Genomic DNA, 14,072 nt, shown 5'->3' on the forward strand with positions numbered 1-14,072 from the left:
GAATGTCAGAAATGTATATTTGTGAATGTGGAGATGTTATATTGGTGTCACTGGTAAAAATAAATAATTGAAATGGGTATATATTTGTTTTTTGTTAAGTTGCCTAATAATTATGCACAGTAATAGTCACCTGCACACACAGATATCCCCCTAAAATAGCTAAAACTAAAAACAAACTAAAAACTACTTCCAAAAACATTCAGCTTTGATATTAATGAGTTTTTTGGGTTCATTGAGAACATGGTTGCTGTTCAATAATAAAATTATTCCTCAAAAATACAACTTGCCTAATAATTCTGCACTCACTGTATGGAGAATATGTGGGAGATGTTTAAAAAATGCAAATCCACATTTGTAATACTGTAAAGTTACAAAAGGGTGCATAAATATGAAGTGGAGTAAATAATGGCGGATTATTCAGGAAAGACAAGCCACGTCCTCCCATCTAATCATTACTTTCCTGCATATATATAGGACACACACAGCATCCACAGGTGCTGCAACTCTGTACCTGCAACACTTGGATGTGTGATATAAAGTTTAAGATTGTGCGTGCTCAAGAGAAGTGTGTGTTATCTTAGTATTTTTATGTCATGGTGTCAATGAACTATGTCTCTAATAAAGTTTAAGATTCATGTTAATGTCATAAAAAAAAGTCAACTGTGGTTACCAGTCCTGCACCAACTTCTGGTCCAAGTATCTATTAAGCGTTCAAGACTGATTAAATGACATTATCTGCTTTCTTTGCCTCAGAAAACACCCCATTAACAACAATTTTTATTACAATGAACAAAAACTTAAATTGAAAGTAGATCTTATTTGCATTATGGTGATCCAGACATGCGCCATCTGCTTGGATCTTTTTAATGCTTGTTTTGTTTCAAAAAACCTCTAGTTTACTGACAGAAAGCTGATCAGTAACCAGCTTTGATGGGATGTGGAGATGGTGAAGGTGCACTGCAAAGAGGTCGGACTCCGAGGGTACCGATGTTGCGCTGTCTTATAACACTGTAGACAACTGAAAATGACTCGGTGTGGATGTTGTGTTGGCTGCTGCTTGAACTGCTACTGGTCAGCTACTCATGCACAGAAACCTGCCATGATGCTAAAATCTGAACACAGTATCTAAAAATGACAACAACAAAAAAAACCCAACATTTTTTACACTTCTAAGTCTTTTCTTTTTCTCTTTTTTACTTTTTTCTTTTTTCATGTTTAATAGTTCCTCAGGGTACAAATACAGTAACTGCATCCTAGAGGAGGATTTATTCTTCTTTTTCTTTCCCAATTACAAAGTATTTAAAGTAATCAATATTTGTAGTTTCAGTCTTGGCCATCTCAAACACACGGCTGTGACTGCACAAAAGTCTACCCAGCTGCTGTGAAATCCTTTTTCTGAAGCAAAGCCAATCAGAAGAACCTGGGTTAAAAGCAGGTGGGGTTAAAAAGTCTCATCTCAAGCTCCTGCAGTGAAGTCCAAGAATGAAAATATGGAGCTAGAAAAAGACCTGTGAGTGTGATGATCAGCACATTCACCTAACATGGGAAAGGTCCCTGTCTGTGGTGATCACCTACAAATAAGGCATAAAAGAAGCTCTGTTTGTGTATTAGTTAGCTGGTTTCAGTGATTATATATGTATACATCATGTATGTCATAGACTTATTCTTAAAGCCCTTTTCACATAGGAAGAGCACGCCCTGAGCTGACTGCCAGGTTGAGTAAATGAGACAGAATTTGTGCTGAGCTGATCGCTGCACTCTGCATGTCCTGTGCTGTAGTTTGTCATTCTGCATTTCTATCAATGTCACACCATGCTACACTTTGCTTTATGTGGCAGGAAACCATTATTGCACAGCACAAGCCTTAAGAAATAGTGTGTTTATACCATGTTTGTACCCATAAGTGAGGGAAAATGAAAAAGAGAAATACCTGTACAGCTCACAGGTGCCATGTCCTGGACTCTTTTAATAAAAACCTTTGTTAAATTTGTACAAGGCTCTCTTTGTTTGTTTGTTTGTTTGTTTGTTTGTTTGTTTGTTTTTCATTGGTTGGTCATGAAAACTGAAGCTTACACTGTAAACAGCATGAGACGTCTTTTTAAACGATTCTTCCACTGTGAAAATTATTCTTTTATGTTGTTTATTGTTTGTATTCTTCCTGCTGTAATGGTCGTCCTAAATATATCCTGAAAATGACTGGAGCTGTCCTCCTTTCTGGCAAACATTAAGGATAAAAATACAAATGACTGAGCGTGTTGAACATAATATAATCTTTGTGGTATTAGTGACGTTTTGCTGTGGGAAGATCAGATAATGCAAACTGTTTTCCACACTGAGTTTCATTCACCGAGCAGCGATGCTGTTTGTTTTTCACACAGTGAGCTCCTCTCTGCTCAACTTAAGTGGATGAAATCTAAATTTGTCAAAGCACTGAATCAGTAGGTTTGTTAGCAGTTAGCTGCTACCTAAACTGGAGAGTGAGAGGAAGTGACATCACAGAACTCTCCAATGAGACAAGAGGACTCTGAGCCTGTTGTCTCTCTTATGACTGTTTATTGTTTTATTTCTTAAAAATACATAATAAATATACAATCTTACAAATACAAACAAAAATGCCACAAACCCAGAGTGTGCTTGCACCTGATCACCTGAGTCAGGATAAGTCACTGATAAATACAGCAGCACGATGTTCGTTATATTACACTGAACATGTATAATGTGCATGCAATTTTTCTGATGTTCAGATTAGATTAGATTTATTTTATTGTTATTCCAGTAAAATGCTGATGCACAGAATCAGTAAACTACAGTATAATACAGCATGTGATGCATCTGATTTAATGTTAGAAAAACACTTTAGACTATTTAAGTGGAGCAACAAACAACAACTAGTCTCACAACTATGACATGCATTCAGTTATAAATACAGGAAGTGATGCTTTGCTTTCACTTGACATGAACTTTGAGTGTGAAGGACACAAAGATGAGCTGCTGTCTGGTTACCTGCTGGACTTTATTCTGCTTCCAGAACAGGATCATCACAGGAACCTCAGCTCTTCTACATGGAGACCAAACAAGGTCCCAGTGGACTGAAAACATTCACTGAGTGACTGATTCCATCATTCAAACATTCACATGTTGGATTCATGGAAGGAAAGAACTATATGAACCAAACAGCAGCATCTGGAACACATCTGGAAAACACAATCCCTCCATGGTCCAACAGTCAGGACAAACTCTGATTTTCTGCATTGATTCAACTTTAACACTGTAGGAAATAATAGAGTCACATTTGTGTTTACAGAGTTACAAAGTGTTTTATTGAGTTTAGTGTGAATCATTTTCTATCACAGAAAAGTTCATAGAGAATATAAATCATTTGATAACAGCTTCTCATCACAGGAATCATCTGTGTGAACAGATTCAGAGGTAAATACAGGAAATAAACAGAACAGGTACAAACAGTGTATATATCACAGTAATATGCTGACTTATAAGTGTTATAGAGGAGGAGCATCACAGCAGCAACAGCTTCACCAAATGTACAAAGTAACATTCAAAGACTCTCACAGAAATGCTGCAGTTTGAACATCAACACTCAGCTACAGTCTGAGCTGAAATGAGGCTGTCTGTCCAGATGGTGGCGCTGTAAGCTCACTGTTTCCTGCTCTGTTACAGACACCATCTTATTTTCAGTTTCTTGCAAACATCACCACAGTTTACAGACGATCCTGCAGCTTTACTTTGACCTGCTGCACTTTCAGGGATTATCACCAACATTTCACTCCTGGCTGACTCGTTTTATTATTATTGATTATTGATCAGTCGGACTTCTTTTAAACAAATTAAAATTAATAAAACGTTTCTTCTTTTTTTCTCTTTTTTTTCTTGTAGGGGAGTAGTGTTTGTGTTTCTCAGAATCAGCTGAAAATCATTCACTGAACAAACATTTTTCCATCCACGAAGTAAGAGCGTATAACATGATGTGTTTCAATACTGCATCAGAACTCGTGACAAAAACAAAGAAGGATGCTTAAATGTTGAGATAAAAACACATTTCAGGACTGAGTTGGAACAGATTTCCCTCTAAGACCTAAATAAATATCCACAGGAAGCAGCAACACTGAGTTTAAACTCTGAATAAAGATTTTATTTGTTTGAAAGGTTCAAGGACGGAACTGCTCTTCTGTTTCCTCAATGCGCACTTTAAATTTTCAAAACTTCACAGCTGTGATTGGTCCAAACAAAAGCTGACGAAGGACCAGAGTCAAAATATAAAAGCTGGTTTAATAATAGTTTAATTAATGGGCTTCCTCTGGATCACTAAGAAGTCCCGACCAGCTCAGGACGTATCCTGCCTTCCGCCCAAAGACAGCTGGGACAGGCTCCAGACCCGGAATAAAGTGATAAGCGGAAGTAGATGGGTTGAAAAAAATTCTAACATGAAATCCTGCTGAGTTTTATATTTTAACATTAAAGACGTTTTAAAGGACTGAACATGAAAAATAGAAACAGTCAAATCTCCCGCAGTTTTTACTCACCAGTTTAAAGAGAGCGAGCAGCGAGCTGTCCCTGTTGTTCACATTAATAATTTAATGATCAGCTGAAGAACGAAGTGACTGTCAGCAGCAGTGAGAAAGACTCAGAGGAGGAAGAAGCTGCTGGCTAGAAATTAAAGACTGATCAGAAACACAAGAAAAACAAGTTAATGTAAAACATGAACGGCTTTGATTCACACCGAGTAAAAAGGAGGAAACACGAGAGTCGATTCATCTGGAATCAAACATTTTCTTTAAGTCCGGAAAAATAAAAAAATGTTAATACGTGAAACGAGTTTTAAGCGAAAACTAAGCTGAAGCGAAAATATGAAAATGGTTGTTAGGTAAACAGTTCCTGCTGTAAGACACGAACACATCAAATACTGCTGCTGTCTGTTCTTCTTTCCACACAAATTCTGTACACAACAGTACCCACGGACAGATTTCACAGACTGCTGGAGGGAACAGACCACTCCCGCCTCGTCCAATGGGCGTGGTTGTGCTTGATTATTCCCTGCCCCTCATCATTGGGCGGGGTTTATGGCTAGGCCCGAAGGGGCGTTGTAGGCGGAGCAGAGGTTAGTAACTATAAGTAACTCTGCTCCTTCCAGCTCAGTCAGTGAAATCTGTCCTTGTTTGTTGGTGTGTGCAGAATGTGGGTATAAAGAAGAGCAGACAGCAGCAGTGTGTATGCATTTGTATCTGTAACTCTGTTTTTTCATGTCAAACGTCTCTGAGAGTGTTTAAAGTGAAATCTCTGCTCTCATTATCATTAGATATAATGTTATTATTTTACAAGCTGATGTTACAGTCTAATACAGACTGTTTGCATGGTTTACTTTCAGACAGTTTGTTCTCCTTCTTTTCTCTCTCTCTCTCTTTAATCCATCATCATCATTTTTATGAAGCTGAACAAGTGATGATGTCATTTCTGATTTCACTGAGAACTCACAGAGGCAGATTTTATGAGTTACGCTTTATATTTTACTGTCAGCTTGGAGAAACAGTTTCTTTATATTGTGATCATTCCTATAAAAGTAATGAGGTTTATATAACACTGTGTTATATTTGCATGAGGCATCATTTTGAGGTTAATTTTTTATAAGAAGAACACAAAATATTTTTTTCTCCTGGTGGACAAACTCTGTAACTACAAAACTGTTTCTAAACGATTTTAAGCCTGATTTGATATTTCTGCAGTTTCTCCTTGTGTTTGTTTGCAGATCTTGAAATGAGTGAATAAAGTCAGATTTTCCTTCTTCTAGCTGCACTGCCTGACCTTTGACCTCATGTGTTGATGACTCTTCACCTCTGTCTCCTCTCACAGGGAGAAGATGATCTGCAGGATCCTGCTGCTCATCATCCTCACCTCATGTGTCTCTGGTTAGTTTACAGCTTCACTTTATGAACTCCAAATAAAGCTCAACAACAGATTTGTTCCAGTTCTCAGTGTGTCTGCTCCTCTCTTTCCCTCTCTGTCTCCTCAACAGGATCATTTGTAGTCAATGTGACACAGACCTGCTATCAGGCAGAGGAGAACCACAACATCACACTGGAGTGGACGTTCACCACCAGACCTGACAGATCCACCAAAACTCTCAAGATCCTCTGTGAACTGATAACTGTGGTTAAACGTTTAATCCTGTATGATGTTCATGAAGGTGTTGAGGTGTCAGAGTCTCAGGATGAAAAGTTTTCAGGACGAGTCCAGAGTGACAAAGACGCCCTCAGAGAAGGACGAATCAGACTGCAACTGTCCAGACTCAGGACTGATGACTCGGGTCGGTACTTGAGTGAGGCGGAGACAGGTCATTGGTCCGGACAACATTTTTTTCTTGTTTCTCCTCCTCTTCTTTTCTCTTTTTTCTGAGGACCTGATGGCTTTGAACTTTTCTTGTCCATCTTCCATTGGTTTTAATTTTGCACTCCAGTATGAACACCCATCTCAACCCGAGGATCACCACAACATGATCTAACACACCTACACCTTAGTTCACAGATTCACTTTGTCTAGGGTGCATTTCTGAGATTTCACACAACCCAGGATTCAAATCATGAATACGTAATGGGCTTGGATTTACAACATTATGAATGAAATGTGCTCTATTTGGAAGCAGCAAGACCCCCTTCCCCTTTCGATGTGTTGTGTGTGAGACTTTAAATCATCAAACTGTAAATTTTAAATTGCTATTGATCTCTTTACCCCTAGTCTTAAGTGTATATTTATTTTTTTACTCTTCTTATATATATATATTGTTTGTTTACTTGCACTGCTGTAACTGGAGCCTCGTCTCGTCTCTATATGCTGGACTGTATGTAGCGGAGATGACAATAAAGTTTACTTTGACTTCAGCAGCGAGCAGGCGCACTGAGGGCTCTCGCGCTCACTTTTCGCGTATAGAATTTCGAAAAAACATCGGTGCAAATTATAAGTCTGTATCATGATGTCTGGTGTTTTCGTGTTTGTTGGTTTGTTTTTATTTTGTTTTATTTTGCGAGTTGGTTTTTAGATGCCGCACCAGCCCGCCCTCTCCTCTCTGCGCCGCAAGCAGCAGGCGCACCTGGCAGACGAAGGGCGTCCTTACTCCCAGCAATGGGCGATAGAAAACCGATCGGAGCCTATGCCATTCCCAATATGCGCTGGCTGACGTCGGGGCAGCATGAGTACGGGCATTTTTTTTTTTGCCGATGCCCGTGATGTCGCCCCCCACCACGATGCCGCCCCGGGCACCCGCCCGTGTCGCCCGTATCTAAAACCGCTACTGGGAGACAGATTTAAAGTTCAATAAAAGAACTAAATGTCTTGATGTTCCTTACTTGAAGATACAACATCCACAGTGTTACATATTTTATAAAGGAGGATCAGCACAATGACAACAGCATCACTACATAAACCAAATTTAAAGTATTTAAGGGAAGTTAACTGGACACGAATTAAGTTTTTCCTTAAAGAAAAACAATTCTAAGTAAATGTTTCAATCTTTTTGGTCAGATGTTGGTGCAAAATTACTGACCTAGCAGACATGTCAGGTTAGAATGCTACAAACACTGACGCTGGATAAAATCTAACTGAGGACTTTCAGTTCAGTTCAGAAGAAATGTGTCATTCTTCTATAAAAGTCATAACCTCGTAAGTGTGTACAGGTCACATTTAAATTAAGCTACCCGAATTTTTTTTCTGGTTAAGCTGGAGGGCGTGACATAGAGCTGACCGCCGCTTAGTGCTTCTGCGTCTTTATAACGACCATAAAAAGCTGGCTGAAACTGATATGAAATTACTTTCAGAGCGAGCTGCCATGTTGGGTCACACTGCTTCCTGAAAAGGTTTATTCCTGTGTTTTCTCATGGCGGTCCGTTAACGTTTCTGTTCAGCTGGACCGTTTCTGGATTATCGGTGGTTTCTGGATTAAATTCTGCACCGTTAATTGGAGGTAAAGTTGTACACCGTAAACCTTCATGCTAATCGGCTGCACTCGTGTCGTTTTACGGTGACCTAGGTTTTTCTCTCTTCTTCTTCAGAGTTTGTTTTCCTTTCTTCAAGCTATACAATTAACTTTATTAACGCACAGATTACATTTATGCGGTTTTATATTATTTATATTATTGTTCTCGGTCATCCGGTTCATGTTACTGTAAAGAGCTTGGGGAAAAAAAGGCGACTGGACTGTTATTGTAACCAAATAAACTGCTGATGTGTCTTTGTTGCTAATTTATCGAAATAAACTCAATTTCCAGTTTATGTCGCACATTTTCACTCGTCTTTGAAGGCTTAGTCTTCTTTGTTTCCTATTATTATTTGGATTCACTGAGTTACGAACATCCTGATTATATCTGCGTAGTTTGATAAATAACGAAAGTGAAACTAAAGATGACGCCGCCATCTCCCCAGGGACAAAAACAAGCAGTATAGACAGCAGTAAAAATGCACTACATGAAACATGGAAGTAAGTTAAGGTAGTAAAACATAATAAGTCAGTTAGGGTTCTCTGTGTTTAATGCAGTAATTAGTATTTAAGGAACATTTTAAATCTGATTAAATTATGTTATTGATCGGAGTCTCCTTTGTTCCATATTTCATATGTGCCAAGATCTTTTCAGTGGGTCTGGAACACACCTGTGACTCTGAGCCATGCTGCTGTAACTGCTTGATGCATTTTGTTGAATTAAGCAAAAAAGGACGTGAAAGTTACACATAACATTATCAAAAATGCTCCGGATGATGAGTTTCTTTTTTCTGTTTTTCACCGTCCACTTTTCCCTAAAATAATTTCACGTGTTGAGATTCAGACCAAAGTCTTCTGCTTTGCCTCAGCCCGGAGTTTGTGGAGTGTGTGATCCAGCCGCTCTGGATCATTTTCTTTTATTTAATAATACAGTACAATGCTATTTTAAATTAAATTAATTTTATGTATTACTTTATTTTTCCACAGTATTTTCTTCTGGATTTTTTTTAGCCACTTATGAATTTAATCACTTGTGGAATTGCCCATAAACATCTGTAAAAGCTCTTTAAAGCGCTGGTACTTTGTATCTATGTATCAGAGTATCCATATTATTGAATACACCACAACCTAATTAGAAACAAACAAATAAACAGAACACATCAACAGAAACAAACCAGATTAAAACTTGTTTCTCTCTTTGATCAGGTGACTGCAGGATTTGGCCAAAATGGAAAGGTATGACACTCAACACCACACATCCTTTTTAGTATAAGTGTTATTTATTCATACAGTGTCACTGAAAGCTTTACTCTATGATGGTTTGAAACTAAAGCTTATTTTTCCTACAGATTAAGATGCCTTTTAGGGTTATATATATTTACTAGAATAATATTTACAATGAACAACATTTCCCCTGATCTGCCTCATTATGAGATTTTCTTTAAAGAGAAAAGAAAGTGTTTTTACCACCTTATCAAAACGCTTCACTATAAAAGCAGCATCAATGTGAAATCATTTCAAAAGACTGCAGTAAATATTGGACTGGTGTGTTTTTGATACACATGTGCCATATAACCTATATTATAAATCTAGAGGTGCTGGTTATTATATTAGTCTTGTTTTTAGATCCAAAGAACACCTGCCTGCCTTTAGTCTTCACGGCCATTATAAGCTGTCCTCTAACATCCATAGATTTATGTGATCTGTTTCAGATCATAGGTTTCTTGCAGTTAAGCACCAACAAAAACAGATGAAAACAGATGTCTGAAGTCTTCCTGGAAACCAGAAAAGACTGAAGTGAACCAAAGTAATTTAGTGTGAAGAGCTGTAAACTATATAGACCCAGTGTTTTTTTCTTCTTCTTGTAAATAGTTTGTGCAGCATATCCTGCAGCTGAAGACTGTAAAGGTAATTTCCATCCCTGATGGTCTCCTTTTCTGCCTGCCAGGATCCATCAAAGACCAGAAACCATGGAAACTGAACAGGAACCTGAACTCAGCTGTGTGTCTGTGAAGAGTGATCGGTCAAAGGAAGCCATCGTTGTTTTCCAAGGAAGTGGATCTCCTTCAGATGATGAGTAAGATATAACCATTTGTCTAGCAGCTGTTGTAGCTGAAGAGTAAAGAAAAAGCAAAAAACAACAACAACAAAAAAACCCATAAATTAATACTGATTGTCCACATTCCCCAGATCAGATTCCTCTGGTCCTAAACCTGGACTCAGCACGAGGAAGACGAAGGGTAGAATGAAGAGGAAGAGTTCAAAATTATATCCCACTGAAGTTAAAAGAAGAAAATCCTCCGCTGCACATAAGTAAGATATGATTATTTCCATACATTACATATCTGCAGTAAGGAAAACCTAAAAACTGCTTTTGTTTCACTTACACCTTAAATTAAAGCTAAAAATAGATGAAAACTATTTTTGTCTAAAATGTGTCTAAAATGGTCAGTGTAAATAAAAAACAATCACATGTAGCTTCTCTAAAGGAAACACAGTTTACACACTACCACAGCAGACATTAAAGACGATGACAGAATTACTACTCATAGTTTTCAAATTTGGTCTTCAAGATCATTTCAGAGCTTCTACTTGACTTCATTAAATTTCTGTGTCTGAAAAAGAGATCCAGAAGCCCAACAGGCTAAAGAGAACAACAATCATTCCCTGTTATGAGCCTGAAACTATAGGCCTGCTGACTTCTTTTAGTTAATTCCACGTTGGATTGGACAGACTACAAGATATTTATAAATGCCTCATATCTTGTCCAGTAGTTAATAAAACTGAAGATTGAAAAGTGTATTTTCCTCCTTGATGGTCATTGTTTCTGTTTACCAGGACACATCATAAACCAGATGTCCCTGAACCTGGACTTGAAGCTGAACCCAGATGTGTGTCTGTAAAGAGCGATCGATCAAAGGAAGCCATTGTTGTCTTCAAAGGAAAGGGATCCCCTGCTGTTGAGAAGTAAGATTAAATGATGCCTAGTAGGAGTTATAGCTGACGTGTTTCCTTACTCCAGTCTGGTGAACTGGTGATAAAATGGTAACTTAAAGTAAGAATTGAAATATAAGGAAATCATTTTCTGTCTGAAAGATGAATTCAGTGTATCACTGTAATCCATACATGATATCAACATGAGCTTGGTATTGATCTTTCTCTTTGTAGGAACACTACTGATAAAAAATTAGTATGTGATTATTATTCTTGAGTATCAAAGAAAAGTCTTATTTTAATACTAACATTATTCAATAGTCACCTTTTGTTTATATTCATGTTTTATAGTACTTTTCAAAATCGGGTCTACAAAGTTTTTACAATGAAAAATTAAGAAACAACTATGTAAAACAAAACAAATTAGACATTTTTCCCTTTGATATTTATGGTGGTATGAAAGATGAAGAGAGAATGGCCTTTATATTGTTATTTCAAGCACTGTGAGTGTAGAATCCGCCTGCTGGTCAGACAGAGGATGAATTGAAGGCCTGCACTGTTACTCATGCAATGGTACTCTAGTAGAGTCCAAATTTTAAAAAGAGAGCTCGAGATGAACATAAATAGGTTAATTTTAAGACCTTTATAAAACAGACACACAAAGTCTAAGCTTTGATTCTTCACGTTGTCTCCATAGAGTTGTTCAGTCTGGCTCAGATGTCTCCTGCCCCCATCATGCCCCACAACATAAAACTGACCTGAGCCAAATATTTATGGTCTGTATATGTGAAACATTTATTTATTTGTTTTTTTACTATACAGCTTAAATCAAAAAATAGATAAAAGTAATCAGCTTTCACTAGAGCTACATTTTAAACAGAAATAAAGCCAAAGCGTTACCTTCACTTCAGGAAATTTGTTCATTTGTCATTCATTCTGTTTCAGGGGCTGGAGGACAACATTGTCACTTTTGTGAAGAATGAGCTAAAGAAAATGCAAAATCATCTAAATGCAGAATCCCCTGAAAGTCAGAGAGAAGATGTGAAAATATTGGACAGTGAAGACGAGGAGCAGAGGAGGATCATTGGAGAGGCACTTCTGCAGATCACAGTTTATTTCCTGAGGACAATGAAACTGGAAGATCTGGCTGCCTGTCTGGAGAGCAGTAAGAGGATTTCTTTTCATAAATGCACCATTTAGGAGGACAGAACTGTTGTGTGTCCTGTATAGGGATGGGTATTGTTTAGGTTTTATCCGATACCGGTGCCAAACCGGTACTTTTGAAACGGTGCCGGTGCTTAAACGGTGCTCAAACCGGTGCTTAAAGAATGGAGAACACAAAATTGGTCCAAAAACCTCTCATGTTCAGCTGTTTTTTTGTAAAGAGATAACAATGTTAGCCTTTTCTGCAGCTATAGGGCATATATGGTATCACTCATGGCTGGAAGCAGTGCTTAAACAATGGAAAAAAACACAAACTTTGTCCAAAGACCTCTCATGTTTAACTGTTTTCCACTTTTGGCAGCACGGTGGCACGGTGGTTAGCACTGTTGCCGCACAGCAAGAAGGTCCTGAGTTCAATTCCACCGTCAAGCCGGGGTCTTTCTGTGTGGAGTTTGCATGCTCTCCCCGTGTTTGCGTGGGTTCCCTCCAGGTACTCCGGCTTCCTCCCACCGTCCAAAGATGTGCAGCTTGTGGGGATAGGTTAATTGGATAATCCAAATTGCCATTAGGTGTGAATGTGCGAGTGAATGTGAGTATGAATGGTTGTCTGTCTCTGTGTGTTGGCCCTGCGACAGACTGGCGACCTGTCCAGGGTGTACCCCGCCTCTCGCCCTATGACAGCTGGGATTGGCTCCAGCGCCCCCCGCGACCCTGAAAAGGATAAGCGGTAGCGAATGGATGGATGATGTATTTTAGCCTTTTTGGCCTGGGTGAAGGGAGTATCTGCCATTAAACAAGAAGACAGCTGCATGTAACTACTACGGTGTTTGCTAGTTCACCTTACTTGCATTAATGTAATAACGTGGTTAGCCTACTCAATGTAAAGTATACACGAACAACATTAAGCTACTCACGCAGAGAAGAACGGCTGCTGCTGCCATCATCATCCATCATCATTTCTGCTACACTGGCAGGGCTAGGGGCCAGGACTCTACTCTTCGGGTTTTTGGGGGATGTTGCTAACTCCGGGTCCGATAACAGGCAACCCACCCGCAGTAGATGTGCTCGGTGTGAGGTCTCGCAGCAAGCTATCAAATACGGTGCATTTTTCGGCTTAAAAAAAACAAAACACTATGCGTCGCCAGGTGTTTCATCGGATTTGAGGTGTTACCTCCTTTGACAGTATCACAGTATCAGCTTAAAGCACTTGTTGCAGGCTGCTGAGTTTGCATATTTTGCTGTGAAGTACAGCCAGACTTTTGACCGCTTCGCCTTGGGCATTTTTAATCTGTAGCTCTGCTCTAAAAGAACGTACATACCTGGACCCGCCTACTATCCTCGGAAACGTAAAATGATTGGCTAGAATTCAAATTGTGTGACATCTCAGGAAAAAAAAAAGCACCGAAATAAAGCACCGAAATGTGCGCTGCTTTTCGGTCTGGTTACTACCCTTTATGCCATCATGGCACCGGATACCGGTACCCATCCCTAGTCCTGTATATTCAATACTTTAATAAAAATATATAACATTCTTACGATACTTTTATAAAAGAAATTATGGACTAACATTTATATTTGAATTTCTCTTTTTTTGCTTAGAAAACCCTTATTCAGGTTGTAGGTGTGAGCTTAAGTCTACCCTAAAGAAGAAGTTTGAGTGTGTGTTTGAGGGGATTGCTAAACCAGGAAACGCAACCAATCTGAATAAGATCTACACAGAGCTCTGCATCACAGAGGGAGGGACCGGAGTGGTCAACACTGAACATGAGGTCAGACAGCTTGAAATGTTTTCCTGGAAACCAAACAGACCAGAAACAACAATCAGGTGTGAAGACATATTTAAAGCTTCAACTGGAAGAGACAAACCAATCAGAACAGTTCTGACCAAAGGAGTGGCTGGCATCGGGAAAACATTCCTGACACAAAAGTTCACTTTGGACTGGGCTGAAGACAAGACCAACCAGGACATCCAGTTCATGTTTCCATTTTCATT

The 14,072-nt window shown here is 38.8% G+C and overlaps 1 protein-coding gene across 1 annotated transcript in view; it reads left to right on the forward strand.

Annotated features, from left to right (window-relative positions):
* The first annotated feature begins 7,802 nt into the window (after positions 1–7,802).
* Positions 7,803–14,072, forward strand: part of LOC146635712 (uncharacterized) — a 74,442-nt gene continuing 68,172 nt past the window's right edge. Inside the window, exons 1-5 of the mRNA XM_085350197.1 lie at positions 7,803–7,969; positions 9,188–9,217; positions 9,930–10,058; positions 10,172–10,294; positions 10,820–10,948. Of these exons, the coding sequence (XP_085206323.1) occupies positions 9,210–9,217; positions 9,930–10,058; positions 10,172–10,294; positions 10,820–10,948 (389 nt within the window). The 5' untranslated portion in view covers positions 7,803–7,969; positions 9,188–9,209. The remainder of the gene's footprint in view (positions 7,970–9,187; positions 9,218–9,929; positions 10,059–10,171; positions 10,295–10,819; positions 10,949–14,072) is intronic.

Source organism: Diplotaxodon limnothrissa, linkage group LG3 (assembly GCF_057381915.1).
Source record: "Diplotaxodon limnothrissa isolate DT_005_m linkage group LG3, D_limnothrissa_male_GT1.1, whole genome shotgun sequence".
Lineage (NCBI taxonomy): Eukaryota > Metazoa > Chordata > Actinopteri > Cichliformes > Cichlidae > Diplotaxodon > Diplotaxodon limnothrissa.